The sequence below is a fragment of the Haliotis asinina genome, chromosome 4, assembly GCF_037392515.1.
Source record: "Haliotis asinina isolate JCU_RB_2024 chromosome 4, JCU_Hal_asi_v2, whole genome shotgun sequence".
Taxonomy (NCBI): domain Eukaryota; kingdom Metazoa; phylum Mollusca; class Gastropoda; order Lepetellida; family Haliotidae; genus Haliotis; species Haliotis asinina.
The window spans coordinates 60568949-60587974 of record NC_090283.1 but is presented as its reverse complement, the minus strand read 5'-3'; the positions used below and the strand labels follow the sequence as shown (position 1 = coordinate 60587974).

The window sequence follows — 19026 nt, the reverse complement described above, 5'->3', positions numbered from 1 at the left end:
TCTCATCTCATTGTCAGCCATTTGGACAATGTTGATGTTGGCGCTCCTGTTGGCATTCCAGCACCTCCCATTGAGTGGGATACCATCAGCATCACAACATCTGATAGTGTGAGGGAATGATAACACTGTCTGAGGTGCTGTATGCTGGACAAGCACCTGCAGTGCCATCAAATGAACCACTGGGACCTTCCACCAACAACCACGCAACACGGGAGTGGAATCACTGCCCAATCAGCGCCTTCAGAAATGTGTAAATGAATCAATGTAATAGTTTTTAATAACTCATAAAAATCAAAATTACACATGTGTTTGATGAAATAAATTTAAAATTAATCATAGAAGTTAAGTGTTTCTTGCACTGACCTCTATGTTGAATGTAACAGATTGGAACAGCCCCTGTCCTAACCCTGATGTTGAATGTCAGTGATATAAACTTCCTTGTCCTAACCCTTATGTTGCATGTTAAACTTGAAGATGGCCTTGTCCCAAACCTTTGTCAATTGTGAGACTAAAGGGTTGTGCTGTGTTGTGCACCTGTCATTAAATCATTGTATTAAATGTTAAAACTTGAAGATGCTCTTGTCATATACCTTATGTGTCAAATGCGAGACTAAAGGGGCACCTGTTTTAACCCTTGTGTTGAACGCAGGATTGAAGAGGTCCTTGTCCTAACCATTATCCTGAGTGTTATAGATTGAAGAAGTTGTGTTGGATGTTAGAGACAGAAAGGGCAGCTGCCCTAACACCGAGTTAAATGACAGCATCGATGGGATCAGTGAAATGTTAGACATGGAAGAGAATCCACAGATTCTAAAATTATAGGCAAACCACAAAACCCATATCCATCTGAGCTGTACTCTTCTTAATTAGTTCTTAATTAACTAACATACCACTTGGGGCAAACTTTTATATGTTGATAAACCCAATGAGCCATTCATTAATGAACCACTTTTCTGAATCCATGGGTCATGTACCAGATAACAACATCCATAGCATTGATACTACAGAGATACACAGGGCCACCAAGACAGACAGCTTCATGCTGGAAGACTCCATGGAATCTTAATAGCAGGCATGTTGTATCGGTGATGTCAATGTTTCTATACACATACAAAATATCATACTCGTGCGTCTGCATGTTTTGGATTGAACTTATTTCTCTTCTAACATTACTTTCTTCTATATTTATTAGATACCCTTTTCTTTTGCATTAATCTGTTACCATAACAAATCATAGCATAACAGCATGGGTTGAATACAGAATCTGGTGTGCTATACAGAATTTGACAATGTTATCTGTAATGCATCCCTGTATTACAATCCTTTGTATACCTGTGTATATGATAAACCCTTAGCATCAATGTTGTGTCACCAGAACCTTATGAATACTGATATTAAACATTGGTGGGTGTCACGTACATAGAGCTCAGGTTGCAAATCAGTTGAATTTATGCAGTGTTGGGTGTGGAAAGTCCTTGGATGGCATGTGTGACCGCATGTGGCACCCTCAGAGTTTCTAGGACTTCAGTCTTGCCCCACAGCAAAGCACATGTGATGCATGTGGTCTCACCTTAACCAAGTGAGTCTGTTCAAAATTGCCTCTGTTCACCCAGCAGAACATGGGTACCAGGTGGGATAAGTCATGTGACTATTAACCTTCTAGAGCCTCACAGGCAGCTTTGGTTATCCAGATTCTAAAATGTTCATTCAATTAGAGTGAGTGAGTGAGTGAGTGAGTGAATGAGACATATGTTCAAATACTGTGTTGGTAATGATGAGGCATGACCTCTTCAAGTAGGAGACATGATACCTGAAACTGGTCTAACACATTTAGCTACCCATACAGTAAACAGCTGTACACCGAAAAACCAAAGTGCGCCTCATACAAATAAACATGATATTCTAGCTGGCCTAGAGGAGCAGCTCTACCACCAGTCTCCCCACTGTGGAGTGTTACCATCTACGTTAGAAAACATCACAGTGTTCACACTGTCAAGGTGTCCTGCCATCCACACAATGACACAGACACACACCCTGACTGCCTAGCGGAGCAGCTGTAGTCCCCACTGTGGAGTATCACCATCCATGTTAGAAAAATCACACTGTTCACACTATCAAGGTGTCCTGCCATCCACACAATGACACAGATCCACTGTCAAGAGGATGAGCTCTACTACCAGTCTCCCCCCTGTGGAGTATCAATATCTGTGTTAGACAACAACAGTGTTCACACTGAAGAGGTGCCATCCACACAATGACACAGATACACATACAGACGGTTTCAGTCAATATTTGACAGGTGGAGTTAAATATTTGATGACAGTGTCCTCTTCTTCGCACATCAAGCTCAAGTCAACCTCAGACAGGTGAAAACAATTCATTACATTATCATTCACACCCTCTGGCTGCTGAACACATGCTAGTAACAACATAGTTTGACTGAAACTGAAAAAAACTGTCCACTTGGCAGAACAGTAAAGAATGGACACAATTAGTGCTTGCTGACTTACTTTCTATACATGGTGACACATGCACACAGACTGACAGGCTGACAGACAGACAGACAGACAGACACAGACCAACACACACAGAAAGGCACACAAGCTGACACAGACAGACAGACAGACAGAGACACACAGACACACACACACACACAGAGGCAGAAACAGGCTGAGACAGGCAGAGACAGGCAGACACAAAGGCTGATACAAACTGACACACAGACAGACTGACACAGACACAGACACATAGACAGACATACAGACTGATACAGAGACACAGGCAGACAAACACAGACACACTGATACAGGCAGACAAGGTGACACAAACAGACAGAAGGGCTGAGACAAACAGACAGACAGAGAGACAGACAGACAGGCTGACAGACAGACTTTTGCAGCATACCTTTAACTGCCATTTGTACTGCCACTATAGTAATATGCATTAAACTTGTATAATTTCAGATTATTATTTACATCCCATTCTTTTGTTGTTTGTCGGTTTCACAACTAGTTCCAGTTAACTTTTAGTTTCAACTTGCGAACAGCCAGTCACAATTCAAAGCACCTGAAACTGCTACTCATGAAGCCTATTTTATGGCATAAAGCCTGAGATCAGGCATTATAAATATTATCACACATACAACATGTACAACACAATAAGGATGCACTAGTATTCAGTTATTAACACTATATATACACAAATGAATTGCTTATTTCGGGCTTGCAAGAGCTCAAAATGTTTATCACTCTTCCAAAAACCGTTTGCTTGTTTGGCGCTAATAAAAAACGTATTAGGAGAGTCACGATGACGAGTGATGACTTTATGATTGTTGATGATGATACTGAACCTATGGAACAAACTGGGGATGCTGGGATGTAAGCTGTTTTTTGCCAATTTGGCTGCCGAACAATTTTGTCTAGCCTTCAAACTAAAATTTTCCTAAACTGCCATTTTGGTCTGAGAACAAAGTCACCCCATCCAACGACTGATACAATTTCAAACGGCTTAAAGTTAGCACTGCGAATTGCTGTACATCACTTGCAAGCAATTGGTTGTTTGCAACACACCCCTACACGAGATATTTTATCACCATTTCATCAGAATCAAGGAAAGTAAAATAGTTGTTAAACATTTCATAATTTTCTTTACCCTTTTTAAGTAAGATAACACAATTCCTCTAGAGTTAAATGCCATGTCCAGAAATATCCCATACATACGACAGAGGTGTGTATATATTATAGGTTGTCCCTTGGTCAGAGGGGGCCATGGGCTCATGTACCCTCCAGGTTTGTTTATGTTCCTCAAGTCCACAGGTCCAGGGAAACATAAACAAACGTGGAGGGTGCATGAGCCCATGGATACTGAGGGACCAGTGAACAACCTATTTATCTTACCGAACACCTGAATTTTAATTTTATAGCATTTGAAGCACTTCTCATGAAGGCAAGGTGAATTGCCATTTTGCAGACGACACAAGGTAAACAGATTTAGAGTTATGTCCTTTCCCATCAATTTCCAATCGCAAAACATCGGTAATTTCTGTGTTTCATGTGTGATTCAATGTTATTCGAGGCAATGGAGTACTACCATGAAGCACCAGAAGAGTTCGGAATTCCAAGCAGAGTACATTGAAAATCGCCTGTAAGCAGGGAACATTGAAAATAACAGAATAGCGCTTAGCCAATCAGAGAGCGATATTCATGTATGAGGTAAGATAAACTGAGTTTGGACCTGACCATACAGTGATCAAATGAGCATTGATCTGTGGATACCGTGGATACGAGATGTGTCAACCACGTCCTCAAGCCTATTATATATTACTTCAACATGTTTAATTAGCATGATAATCTATAGATAAATTTATTTTGACATGAGCTCTTATCTGATCCCTGTTGTCATTTCATCAAGCAATGTAAACAATGGCATGTATACTGCACAAACCAGGAAGTACACTTATCTCATAGTAACATAGTAAACAACCTCCTCTCAAAGGAAATACGGCCTTTATTCCCAGACATGTGATCTTTCAACATGAGAGTCATACCCAAATATGACTGATATCATCTCTAGGCTTCTAGCTTGCCCAATGTTTGTAGTTAACAGAGGTTTTGGGGTCACTAAAGTTTGCTTCCAGTGTGCTTGATGTTTGTTTGCCATTAAATGCTACCCTAAACCATATTTCAGTTGTATGGCAGAGGTCTGTGGACATTCAAGTCTGAACCAGTCAATCCAATGATCAACAGTATGAGCATCAATGCAGGGAAATGGAATACAAGGATATGTGTCAACCAAGTCAGTGAGGCTGACCACCGGAGCCTGTTAATACCATCTTACAACCAGCACTGGTTCCTGTAGACCAAATCTAACAAAGATCTTCATCAGCCCCATTGTATTTGAATCTCGGAATTTGTATTGCAAATATCTTGATTATTGAATAAGGCAACATTATGGGCTCCTTGACTTTCATGATTATTTTCAAATACTGGATATGAAAGTATAGCAAGTACCATCATTAACACTGACATAAAGATTCAGAGAATGCATTGATGGAGAGAAACAAATTTCAAACAACTTCTATATTAATGTTTCCCATTGACCATTTAACGCCACAATAAATCACTAGCCAAAAAGTATCTGGTCTAGTTTTATAACAAACTAGAGATCTATTTGGAGTTTTTAAATTTTATAAGTGGTAATTTTGTGCCTCTATTTCATTCATAGTATTTATGTTGATCTTCTGTCTATCATATTATCCATGGTGGTGTTGTGAATACAACCTTAGGGCGAAGACCATGTTAAGTCCATCATACCAAGGTATGGGAGTCACAGTCACCATCACTTTATAAAACAGCATCCCAGACATGTTATAAGTTATAAGTTTGTTTTTGAAATCACTTTACCTCTTCAATCGTTTCTAATCAACACAAATCAACACAAAATTTCTCCATCTCATGATCAGATCTGATTGGCTCAGACTCTTATTGGCCTTGTGCCAAACAAATCACAATGACGGTTATTTATGAGCATCAGACAAGCTGATTAATAGGAACAGGTTGATTAACATAAAATCACTGTGAACGTTAGCTGGCACTAGCTCTGCTTATTTCACCGAACACAATCCAACACTGAGATATGCTGCAGATCAGCTTCATAAGAGGAAGTGTTCACGAATAACGCCAGACCCTCAAACAATTCTGAAAGGGTGGTCGATGGTCCAATGGAGGTCTACAACCCACTAGCCCCAGTGTCCAACTGTATATTTCACAATGACAATGACTGAAATTGTCATATGTGACCTGTCATACTTGTCTGCTGTTTATAAACTTTAAATTTGTTAAAAATTTCAATGTCATTTATAAGAAATCTGAAATGTGTGTTCAGTTTATATATTCTGTGGATCCTGTGAATTTTCAGTACGTCAGACAGACATCTGAAACTCAAAGGACCCAATATCCATTACTTTGAAACATCGATCATGAACATTGGTATGGATCATGTAGATCATTCCATCTCACAAAGTGCTGTCCTAATTATTGATATGATGGATGCCTTGTCCACAGACCACAGGAACTGATTTATTTTATGGACAAGAATTTCTACCTATCAATCAGACATGAATGAATGTGTCCAGTACATCGTGTTAAATAAGATTATATCATTCCGGGTGATAAAACAGACATAACAGTATGACTGATGATTTCTCTGATTGGCTGTGTGGGTTAGATCCATGGATGTGATGTACAGATCTACGTGCAGGGGCATTGATAGCTTCTCCATGTTTCACTCACCCTCACACGAGAATGCAGGGCTTACTTAGATTTTCAAATCTCTTTTGTTTTGGTGTACTGATAAATTTGTAATTTCAATAAATCCTGCATTGACACAAATCAATAATAGTAAAATTTTATCAATACCACAGCAAGTCTTCAGTTGAGTCAGCATGTTATTTATACCTATCTACCATTATCAATATATTGATATATGACCATATTTTCAGACACCAGGTACAACTAAAATTTCCAATAGGCAAGACCCTTTGAATGACTTGAACTCTGAAGATGATAATACCGAATGCTTATCAAAGCTGTAATTTTCCACACATTCGAACTCAATAATGAACTAACAAAAAATATGCAAAACAGTGAAGTAGCTTGCTATATTTAGATCTGTGCACAATAGATACATGAGAGAGGAATAATGAAAACTTGAAAGACAAGTACTGTTGTCAACCAATCACCACTTCATCAGCTCATACATGAAGTCTGCTGAAAAATGTCCCATATCCCATGTGTTAATTAAACATTGCTGTTTTGAGGATACTTGACATGTTGCTTGATGTAACTTTCACATAGAAACTAGATTATATGGAGAAACTTTGTTAAAAATTGGCTATATATTAGTCCAGGCTTCCAAAAAGATTGGACTGATACATTGTGAAAAGTATACTAAGAATTGTATGTCTGTTGTGAATGATAACCAAGGTGTGAATACTCGCTGGCCTGGAAGCCTGGTACATCTGTGACAACATGTAGATAACATTGTGTAAACATGGTATGGCACAAATAGTCACTTCCGCATACTGTGATATGCCATGGTGAATTTCAGTGCCGTATTTGATCAAATAAGTGTTCTGTAACCTGAAACCCTGGTACATCTGAGAAAACATGTAGATAACATTGTGTAAACATGGTATGGCACAAATAGTCACTTCCACATACTGTGATATGCCATGGTGAATTTCAATGCCGTATTTGATCAAATAAGTGTTCTGTAACCTGAAACCCTGGTACATCTGAAAAAACATGTAAATAACATTGTGTAAACATGGTATGGCACAAATAGTCACTTCCGAATACTGTGATATGTCATGGTGAAGTTCAAGTACAACATTTCATCTAGCAAGTGCTCTGGGACCTGAGACCCTGGTACATCTGAGACAACACGTAGATAACATTGTTTACACATGGTAAGCCACAAATAGTCACTTTCCCACACTGACATATGACAGGGGGGGGGTGAAGTCCTAGTACCATATTTGATCTAGTAAGTGCTCTTGGACCTGAGACCCTTGTACATTTGTGACAATATGTAGACGACATTGTGTAAACCATAAATAGTCACTTCTGCATACTGTGGTATGCTATGGTGAAGTCCTAATGCCGTATTTCATCAAATAAATGTTCTACACCACTAAGCAACTCTGACCAACTTCAAGACAAGCAAATGATTGTGTGGGTGAATGAGAGAGTAAAATATAATCTAATGCACCACTTCTCAGGAATGCACAAATTCTCATACTTGAGTGTGAATTCAACTCAACTGAACACAAGTACAAGAATCTGTACTTTACTAAGAAAGTTTAATCCCACATATAACATGTGTTGCTTAGTGACAGTTATCAAAATTGTTTCACTTTCACTGTATTTGAACTAATTCTGTTCTTTCTGTTCACTCAAAGCAAACTTTTGTATGGTTTAATCAGCATCTCACAATGTCATATGTTTTAACGCCTTGGTCGATTACTACAACCAACATGCTGTATCTGGATTCATAAAACTCCTAGCCAAAGAATTTGATAGCAAAGTGAACAAGAGAAGAGAGAAAACAATTATGAATTATGAGTGCCTTCGATGATTATTACAAATAACATATGATTATTAATATTATGATAAATCAGTTGAACTAACATGATAAAATATAGTAGCTGGTCATACTGGCTACAAAAATCATTACAATCTGTACGAGAAGATGATGACTGGTTGCCATTTTCTATGTAATTCTAGATTCTAACATCTCGGTTCCTGTCTCAGTGTAATCAGGATTATTGTTAACACGTAATATGATAACATCATAAACTTAACAAGCAGTATATCATAAATTTAACAAATATGATGATAATCAGAAAGACTTGGATCAAACATGCAGAGACTGTCTGCTTCCTCTCTTTAAAGCTGTTACAAGAGCCATAATTCCAGCGATTAATCATGTAAATGCTTGCCCCCAGTCCAACGTATAATGTAAGCACTCGGCCTTTGGACATTACTTCAATATCTTTGAGAGAAGAATTCCTCACTATAATCAAGCTGTCATGGCTAACACTGATGAATAACTTAAGCCGTTATGTCATGCTTCCAGTGCAGGCATGTTTCATTAATGTTTCACACAACTCCCAGTGAAAGAATTTGTTAGCAAAATGATCAAGAAATGGGAGAAAATAATTATGAATAATTTGTAACTTAATTTCTCTAATCGGAAACCTTTCATGATTTGGTGGGTGATTTGGAGTAAGTGGTAATTCTGAAGCAATGAAATAAGGCAGAATCTTGATTCATACAACTCCAAGCCCAATAATTTACTAGCAAAGTAATCAAAAATAAAAAAAAAACCGAAAAATTTAGAGTAATTTGTATCTTATTTCTTTTAAGTGAAACCTTTCCTGATTTTAGGGGATGATTTGGAGTAAGCAGTAATTCTGGAGCACTCAAAAGAATGGCAGTGGAATAGCGCCAAATCTTGTTTTTGCTATTTTTGGTAAGCATCCAAGAGTAAACAAACGTTGACTAATGCACGACAAATGTCACAAGTCAGACACTATGGTTCAGGTAACAGTACAAATACAGCACCTCTAGAGTCTGGCAACATCATGGACTTGTGCGCCTATGAAGCAGTCTTAGTACCAGTGATATGAATTATTTAAAAAAAGAAGGAAATATTTATAATATTTCCTGATGTCTTTCGTCTCCAGCAAATCACTGCTGTGTCTTCATTCGCAGTTATCCAGGGTTTTCAATGCCCACATTGAGAAACCCATTATATCATAGCTTTATGTATCCCTATGATGATCAAGTGTGATGATACAACTAATTTATCACTCTACTGTTATAACACAGTTATAAACTGATCTCCAGAACTCGCGGGAAACTGAAGCTCTCGATCATTTACCAATGAGACTGTCTATTACAATTACAAATTAAAAACAATGATTTGGGAGGATAAATTTAATCTTACCCAGTCTTGATATCAAACATATGAACATTCATCAAACAGTGATAAAATAATTTAAAGCACCCTGGCAAGCCTCTATGTCATAAGTGAGTGAGTGAGTTTGGGTTTACACCGGCCTCAGCAATATTCCAGCTGTATGGCGGTGGTCTGTAAACAATTGAGTCCAGACCAGACAATCCAGTGATCAACAGCATGAGCATCAATCTGCACAATTGGAAACCGATGACGTGCCAACCAAGTCAGCTAGCCTGACCACCTGATCCCATTAGTCGCCTCTTACGACAAGCATAGTAGCCTTTTATAGCGAGCATGGGTTGCTGGAGGCCTATTCTACCCCAGGCCTTCATGGGTGTCAGAATCATAAACAGGTTCTTACATTGAGCTAGCTTCCACACACTTGGTGACTTGGTCAGAACATTGACATGATTTCCTTGGTCAGTGGATCAGTGGGCATTCTATTCCCATTCTGGGTTCCCTGGGAAGTATACAGCCAACCTGTCTTGTCAGGCGCTGGGTTAATGGTCACATTACCATCTCAACCTACAGTGCACCAATTGGTTTAACTCGTACTGCCTCCTGCTCAAGGAGACACCACATGGACTCCATGTGGTAGCACTGTGGGCCAAGAAACTCGCATGTAATTTGTGATTTGTAGGCTGTGCACTTCACCATGTGCCACTATATCACAGTATCTACAACTACTTATGTTCACCAGACCGTGGAAAACAGTCTTCCTTTCACAGTGAACTAAGTATATTCAAGACACCTTTATCTCATCTCTTTGTAAATTGTTCTCCTACTAAGGCATTCATTAAACTGTGAGTTGGCTTGACAAATACAGACCCTCGAGACTACCACCAGTTCAAATGTCAAGTAATACCCCAAATGTTATGCGACATCACTTGACACTTGTAAACTCAAGTACTAGTCAGTCGCTGAGGCGTGGAGACGTGCTGTAACACACAAGCCCACAATGCAGCTTATGAGGAGGCACAATAGCTCATTCTGTTTTCTTGTACTCTCAAAACGCCAGGGATGATTACTTACGACTATTTTACGTCACGTTGGAGCTATACAAAGCCCTTTAACAGAATTGTAACATACAGCACAGGAAAACAAATGGTACCTACTCACATGACGCTGTACTAACTTAGTCTCCAGATATATTATATAGAATGAAAAGAAGCCTCAGTGAGTAAGGAAAACCTGGAGAAATCTTGACTTGCTGCATATTGGGCTTCAGCACTACAGAAAGGGTTGGGCAAATGGAATATTATGTGGTTCAGAAAAATACTAGACACTTGTGGATATGCAACTTCTTTATCATTTATGCATGTTTCTGGGCTAATACTTGCCCCTTCATCAGGTGAAGGAGCAAGTATTAGCTCAGAAACGTTGTGCTTAATAATAAAGAAGTTGCATATTCATAGCAAGTGTCTAGTATTACCCTACCATTTTCTAGGGGCGGTGGGGTAGCCTAATGGTTAAAGTGTTCGCTCGTCACGCCGAAGACCCGGGTTCGATTCCCCATATGGGTACAATGTGTGAAGCCCACTTTCTGGTGTCCCCCGCCGTGATATTGCTGGAATATTGCTAAAAAGCAGCGTAAAACTAAACTCACTCACTCACCATTTTCTAAATGTCTATCAACATCTGTGGTTCAGGACTGAGAAACAGACTAACACGAGTTTCGTGGTCCATTACAGAATTCAACATCAGGATCCTGAAACGTACCCCTTTAGTTGAACTTCCCCAGATTACTACGACTATCATAATGGCTTGCTTAACTCATAACTTCCCTGTTTACTAAATACCAGACGTAAGTTGTCCGTTAAAGGACAGGACTCTACAAATCTGACCTTGAATTGAGTAATTACAAAGCAGGCCATCACAAAAAGACCTAAGTTACACATCATGTAAGTAAATTAAAAGTTTGTTTTATTACAACTGTTTATCTATGAAATAATCAATGATACAATTTTCATGTCAATGATTATTATAATTTTTCCCATCTACAACATTTCTGATTATGGATAATTTTAGCCAAGCTGAAAATCCACCAGCCATGAAAATTCACCAGCAAATGAAACTGAGATATTGCCGATGAGACGTTAAATATTAACTCAATCACTCACTCACTCACTCCAGTTAAGGATCAAAACTGTTTCTTGTTCCACTCTATTTGTCCATAAATGTATCTAATGTCTAAAAAAAGTACATCCTGACAGCTACTTTATGTTTGTTAAGTGTCTCCTGACTGTGCTGCTAATGAAGCTTCTGCTTTTATTGCAGAAGCTTGAGCTGGATAAGCCATCCAATCACAGTCTGGTGGTATTAGCCACCACATCAACCACAGCAGATCTGTAGAGTCAGCTCATTCACCACGGAAATACTGGTGTCAGCTACTGGACATGAGCTCACTAACAAGTTGTTATACTGTTTACAGGGCTTGACATAGTCTCTTATACCTTGGAAGCAAATACATGTATATCCAGGAAAGCCTGCACAAGTCTAGATCATGTGAAATGTCTAAAATTCCACAGCTTCTGAAGAAAGTCTTAGGGCTCCTTTACATTCCATTATATCTGTTTTACTATGAACATGTAAAATATAATTATTTCAGATAGTAGTTTTATAGTCTCAACAGAATTATAAGGCTTCACAGACTTCGTAGGTGTCAGTTCATTAAAATCATTTATAAATACAGTTTCCTGCAGTGAAACTCATGGTACACTTCAGATAATGGATGAAGTATGGTAAAATATGGTAGACTTCACACGAAAGATGTAACTATGGTACACTTCAGATAATGGAGGTCTGAACCTTGGATGAAATACGGTAAGGCATGGTAGACTTCAAAGGCAGGTTGTGGAGATACTCAGCTATACACAGTGTGAAACCTCCAGCTAAACCCTCCCTGGACCCACCACACATTGTACCAGCTGTTTGATAGCACAGCCGTAATGCCACTCAACACTTCCATACAATGAATTAATAATAACATTACACATTGTTACCACTACCTAGAATCTCCAGCTTAACTTTCAACAAACTGAATCCATCATAGCTTCTAGACTTGCACAAGTCTCCAACATTGATTAGTATTTTTTAATAGTAACGTTGGCTAGAAATAGATATCATAGAGACAGAAAATATTTGACTAAACATTGATCAATAATAGAATAATATTGGACTTGGAGAACAGAAAACTTTGATCAATTATACAATAATGTCGGTGAAGTAACTTTGGAAAAAAATGTTTAAAAAGTTGACAAGATTACAATTACAACATATTTTACATCAATGGCTTGTGGTGACATATTCATGCATGGATTACTAAAAAAACTGTCCATGGTTTAAGTGAATCTGTCATACAGGCCCTGCGCCAAATATAGCCATGAAAGCCCATGCAAGTCTAGAGAATGTAGGAAGTCTAGATTTCCACAGCTTCAGGCATTGAAGAAAGCCCTGGGGCTCCTTTTCATTAAATTTTATTTTCTATGACATTTTTCTTCTGTAAAATATGTTTATTTCAGGGACTAGTTGTTAGTCTGAGTTTAAGGGGTAACTTTCTGTATTGTGTGAGTAAATTAGGAACAGTATTTCACAGAAATAGTTAATATATGATATTATAAATTACATAATATTCATATCGATAATCATTACCCTATTTCCCATCTTTTTAGCAAACCCTAGCCATTAGTTTACATCTTGAGTCCAAGATTATGTAAAATAAACAAGTACAAGTTTTACATAATAAAGACTGGCATCCTTTGATATACTGTTACCTGTTTCCTGTTACCTAAACTAGCCTGTAGTAAGAGTTGGAAAAGACTATTGAGACAGAATTAAGACACTCTCATGGCTATTATATTCAGAGCAGCCTTGGAGCAAGGCTATGAAAGAATTGGGTATTTAATGCTACAGATGGTTATTTGCTAAAGATCTTTACCTAGAGGAAACCCTTGAAATGTTGTACACAAGCCTAACTTGAGAGTGGTGATTAATGTACGTAACTTTCAAGTGCTACTAAAGGAAATATGTTTCCTGCAATATTGGATTTCCCTTTCCTAATTGTTCCAGAGTTTTTCTGGGATTCCAAATGTCCCAGCTCTTTCCCTTTAAATATTAATCATTTTGAAAGTTCATATCAGTGGTAAAACATAGCATAATCTTTATCTTAATCTCCATAACGACAAAACTGCCGGACAGTTGTATGATCCAATGATATACTGAGAGAAACTTCCAACAGCCAAATATTTGGCCTTTTTATCCATGAAAAATCCATACTGGCAATTGCTGTGAACAGTTTTTGAGATGGCCCCCCTGCAGTGAGTCTGAGACTGAAAGACAGGACTGGTCACAGTGACTCTCAAGGGAGCAGTGTGTGCATCCCCTGTAACTCTATCTGATTTGATGGCCAGACTGACAAGAAGAGAGGCAATTACTAATACCTCCCTCAAGTCAACTATAATATGGGATACATGAAGATGGGATACAAATCTTCAGTTATTAGATTAACTGAATTTACATTGAATATGCATTTGATCAAAGAATAATATTCAAATTCAATTCAGTAAATTCAATAGATGTGAAAACGGAAATATGATGAAACGGCAGTGAAAGACTAAGGCATAAAAAAGTTGCAAGACGTTTCAAGTTAAAAACATCTTGATGTATGCAGCAATAGCATAAGCTTACAAGACAAAGGCATTTTCAGCATGACTTTAAATTAAAAAAATAACATCATCACAATTATTGGAAAGTCCCTAAATTCAAATATTTAGTGAAATCTTCAAAGAAAACTTGTTTTATCCCCGGTCTTCATTTTACTCATCATGATGAACCTATTCACCTGTTCACCAAATCTCGTCCACACCATGAAAGACGTGAAAATGGTTAACGTTTATCATGTTAATTACTATTAAAGAAAAGCAAATGTTTATCTCAAACAATAATCATGATAATATGCACTACGTCAATACTGATCACATTTATGGGATCCATCTCCAAATACAGTGTGTGAGATTCAGCTCATTAATTGAATGTGCTGGTGACCTCTGACCTCACCATATGCCATGTGACTCACTGTGTGCTGTGATGTGTGGCCAGGGAAGATTAACAAGATGGCTGGAAGATGACCACAGCCTAAGGCCAAACAAAATAGATCAAAGAACGAGGAGACAACACAAATCAACATGCGATCACTGCAAACTATTATCAACGCATTTCTAATGGTCCAAAACACCTGAATGTTTGTTTATGGTACTATGAGACATGATGAAAGAATGGTACTGACTGTTGGAGCATGAAACCTGTTGGTTGCCATGGTAACCTCATACATTTCAAGCATATGCTTTATTTGCTAATACAAGACAATTTACTTTTCAGCATTACACACCAGAGTGAAAGTGCAATTTGCCTAAAATACAGAGAAATTACACCTGGGAATTGTGTCTAAAATTATGCAAGAAAGTCAATAGATTCTAAATATTTTAGAATTTAAGATTTAGAGGGTTGTTAGGTACAAGAATCACATAAAGAGAACTTGACTTTCTTATAGACTCCAGGACTGTTATTCTGAATTCTGTGGATAAAGGAGTACAAAATCCTGCGTCATGTGAAGGGACTAATTAATGAACACATAAGATGATACTGAGGAATAAAGAATACACAGGAATTGGCATTATATACAAACAAGTATACCCTATGGTAGTGTAACAATAAAGCAAAAAATGGTGAGTGAGTGAGTTTAGTTTTACGCCGCACTCAGCAATATTCCAGCTATATGGCGGCGGTCTGTAAATAATCGAGTCTGGACCAGACAATCCAGTGATCAACAACATGAGCATCGATCTGCGCAATTGGGAACCGATGACATGCGTCAACCAAGTCAGCGAGCTTGACCACCCGATCCCGTTAGTCGCCTCTTACGACAAGCTGAGTCGCCTTTTATGGCAAGCATGAGCAAAAAATGGACATTTTTCCTAATTTGAAACACATGAAACTTATAATCACTCACATACTTTGTATCATGATACATGTGATACATTACAATTAAAAACGTGTGAAGAAAAACAGGATAATGATCTCTGCTCTTTCATCAAATAATGAGTTAAAATATGAACATGTTGAATTTGGCCACGTCATGTTCCAATTTTGGACTTTTTTTTAACCAACATCTGCTACAAGCTCACAACCAAACACCAGAATGTGAGACAGCTGGGATAAGACCCCAAACCCCACTCACCATCCCCCCAAGCGTAACATGAATTACAACCATTAGAGTATTTAAGAGAGTAAGAGAGTAAGATTCTTTATGGATAACTACTTCTTTACTACATATGATGCAACGATTCAGTATGGATCCTTATATCGCTGTCAAGGAAGAGTGAAGTAATACAGCATAGAACAGACTTATGTACATGAACAGGGATAAAGCGATAACAACATGTAGGTATGCCAATCAATCAAATCACTACGGTATTTCACAAATGTTTCAGAGGTAGCGTATGTAAGTGTAAGAGGATGTAAACTAAACAAGGATGTGTTAGTGCTAGTGCTGTCAATCATGAGAATAACATGCGGATTGGGAGTGTGCCATTATACGACTGATAACGATGATGTCACAATGTTTTGCGGTCAGCAAGTGAACCGGTAAATATGTCAATTATCTCCCTGCAGCAGCAATATTGTCTGGATTTACAGCATGTATTGATTGGTCCATCATCCTGATCCCAGGTCAGCCTGGTACTACTTTGCATCAGCATGGTATTTTGACTTTGTGGAATCCCTAGATTTATCATTTCAACATTAAGTCCCAAGATCTACCATTTAAATTTGCAGTCCCCAGATCTACCATTTCAACATAATGTCCCCTGGGTCTCTTATCATGGAGCAACCTTTACTAAGGTTAAATGTAACCCCCATTCGATAACAATAACACTGCACTAAGATTACTTTAGTGACTTACGATCGCCTTATTACTTTGTGAAAGGAGGGTAGGTCTACCATTTCAACATTAAGTCTCAGGATCTACCATTTCAACATTCAGTCCCCAGATCTACCATTTCAACATTCAGTCCAGGATCTACCATTTCATCATTACGTCCCAAGATCTACTATTTCAACATTAAGTCCAAAGATCTACCATTTCAACATTAAGTCCAAAATCTATCGATTTCAACATATGCCTAGTAGTTAATGTGTTGGCCAAAGACTAGTGTTCAATTCCCAACATGGGTACAATAGGTGAATCCCATTTCTGGTGTCCCCTGCCATGATGTGGCTAGAATATTGCTAGGACTGAAAGTTGTAAACCTGCACTTACTTACTGATTCACTCTGATGCAAAATGAGGATTCAGTAAACTACAGCAGAAAGTAGAGAGCTACAGAAGATTATCATTCTAAAATAAGTTTGTCAGATAGTTTGCACTTAAACTTCTTGTTATCTTTTCACATTTCCTAAATATTTCAGAACTGTTTTCATATACATGTATTTTTTATGACAAAAGAAAAGGAAGAAACATCAACAAAGCATATTTACTTAGCTTCATTAACTCCACATAAACATTTGCCATAAAAGACACGCAAAAAGTTACAGTTCTAAAATTACACCTGTCGACAGTCATTTGTTAGAGCAAAGGCCTTATAACTATTGACATAACAAAATGTCAATAGTTAGTTTATTTTAGGAACTTTGTGTATAAGGAATGATAAAGAAATGGGTATAAAATTGGTAACCATTGTGCTGAAATAGCCAATGTGACAACTCAAGTGTCTTTCGTATTGTTAATTGTTTGTCAAACTCTTCAGCTTTATTACAATGGAGTATGACTCACTTCATTAAGTGGGTCAGTTTAACAATACTGCTGCACTGTCTTTAGAAGGAGGCAGAATTATCAATTACGCCAAGTTACTGACTTAATGAAGACCTTGTAGAAATCAATGCCATTTTAATCTAAATCCAAGCAGATGCTGCTTCTGCATAAAAAAAAATCACAAACCTAAAATGCTATTTTGAATATCTGACGCTTGACAAGTAGAAATTGTAAATAATCATTCGACACAGCAGTAAAATGAACAGACACAATATATGTATATTCCATCAAATTTTGTTTATATATACTTAATCACAACACTAATATCACAAAAAATAGGTCATACAAACATTAAATGATGACCATTTTTCTGACACGTTCTAATAATTACGCTATTTTTTCATAGTTTACTTACTATAGCCTATGACTTCTTGTTAATTGGACAAAATGAACCTTTAAAATATGTTAATATAAACCTGATTTAATCGAAACCTAAAGACTGAAGAGACACAACCTCATTGTTAGTTTAAGAAAAAAAGCATTAGGTTTAGTTCACTGTTTCATTCATCAGCATCAGGTCACTGTTGAATATAGCCTTATGTCATATTCTGTAAAATCGTATTTTTAGTTCAGATATACTTGGACCATTCATACGACGTCTTACATTAAATGAACGGAGATTCGGTCAAATCGATAAACACTGACAAGAGACGAATATCTGGGACGAGACTACCGTGCCTGAATACCATGTGTTGAAAGGTGAACGCCCATTCTGACTGCGGTCACAAATATAAGACATGTCAATATGACTTCGACGATACACACCTTACAGTGAACAACTATATGTTTCTGACGAGACAAACACTGCGACTATCATCTATATTTATCCAATTTGAAGACCCATTTACACATGTAGCCTTGACTTGACAGATCGTCTTAAAATAAACATGGAAACAGAATACACGCACCTGAAAGGCACTCTCTCTGAGGGCAGCAGACACACTTTCCCGAATCTTCGCAGCATCTCCTCGATTTCGGAGAGCCTCTTTGAAGTTTTTGAATTTTCGCTCTGTCAGATGAGCAGCCATAATTGTTTAAATCCTTCTTTGTCACGATCTTTTCTCATTTCGTTTCTTACGGAAGTCGAAGCTTTCCGCCATATTGATTTGTGAGTATGTGAAGGGAGGTAACTCGTCATTACGTATAGGTGCTACCACTCCTCCAACTGGAAAAAAATGTGTAGGAATGTTGAATGCTTTTATGTTTTGCGACAACGATGTGCAAAAGTGCAAAAAATTCTAGAGAATAATATATGATATACTTTATAAGAGATACATTACATTATTTTAATGCGATACTCTCATTCTTATGGTGCATCTCACTTTAGTTTTTTTTGTTTTTTGTTTTTGTTTTGTTTTGTGTGTGTGTGTCTGTGTCTGTGTCTGTGTGTGTGTCTATGTGTGTGTGTCTGTGTGTGTGTTCAAAGACTTAAATCATGTGAAGATCAAATGCTTTATTATATATTATGATAACTTAAAGAAGGTCAGCTTAGGAAACGTTTTAATTGGCAGTACTATATTAAATTTTTAACATGCAAAATTTACATGGATGTTTTTTATGTCAGCATATTTGATGTTTCTCACAATATATTTCATTATGTACAGAACTGACAATCTAAAGTCCTTCTCTTTGTGGAGA

The 19026-nt window shown here is 37.6% G+C and overlaps 1 protein-coding gene across 11 annotated transcripts in view; it reads right to left on the bottom strand.

Moving 5' to 3' along the window:
- LOC137281747 (dedicator of cytokinesis protein 9-like) overlaps positions 1-18511 on the bottom strand; it is a 177702-nt gene extending 159191 nt beyond the window's left edge. For all 11 annotated transcript variants that reach the window (XM_067813338.1, XM_067813334.1, XM_067813336.1 and 8 more), the window contains exon 1: positions 18297-18511. In XM_067813338.1, the coding sequence (XP_067669439.1) occupies positions 18297-18416 (120 nt within the window). In that variant the 5' untranslated portion in view covers positions 18417-18511. The remainder of the gene's footprint in view (positions 1-18296) is intronic.
- Between the last annotated feature and the right edge of the window lie 515 nt (positions 18512-19026).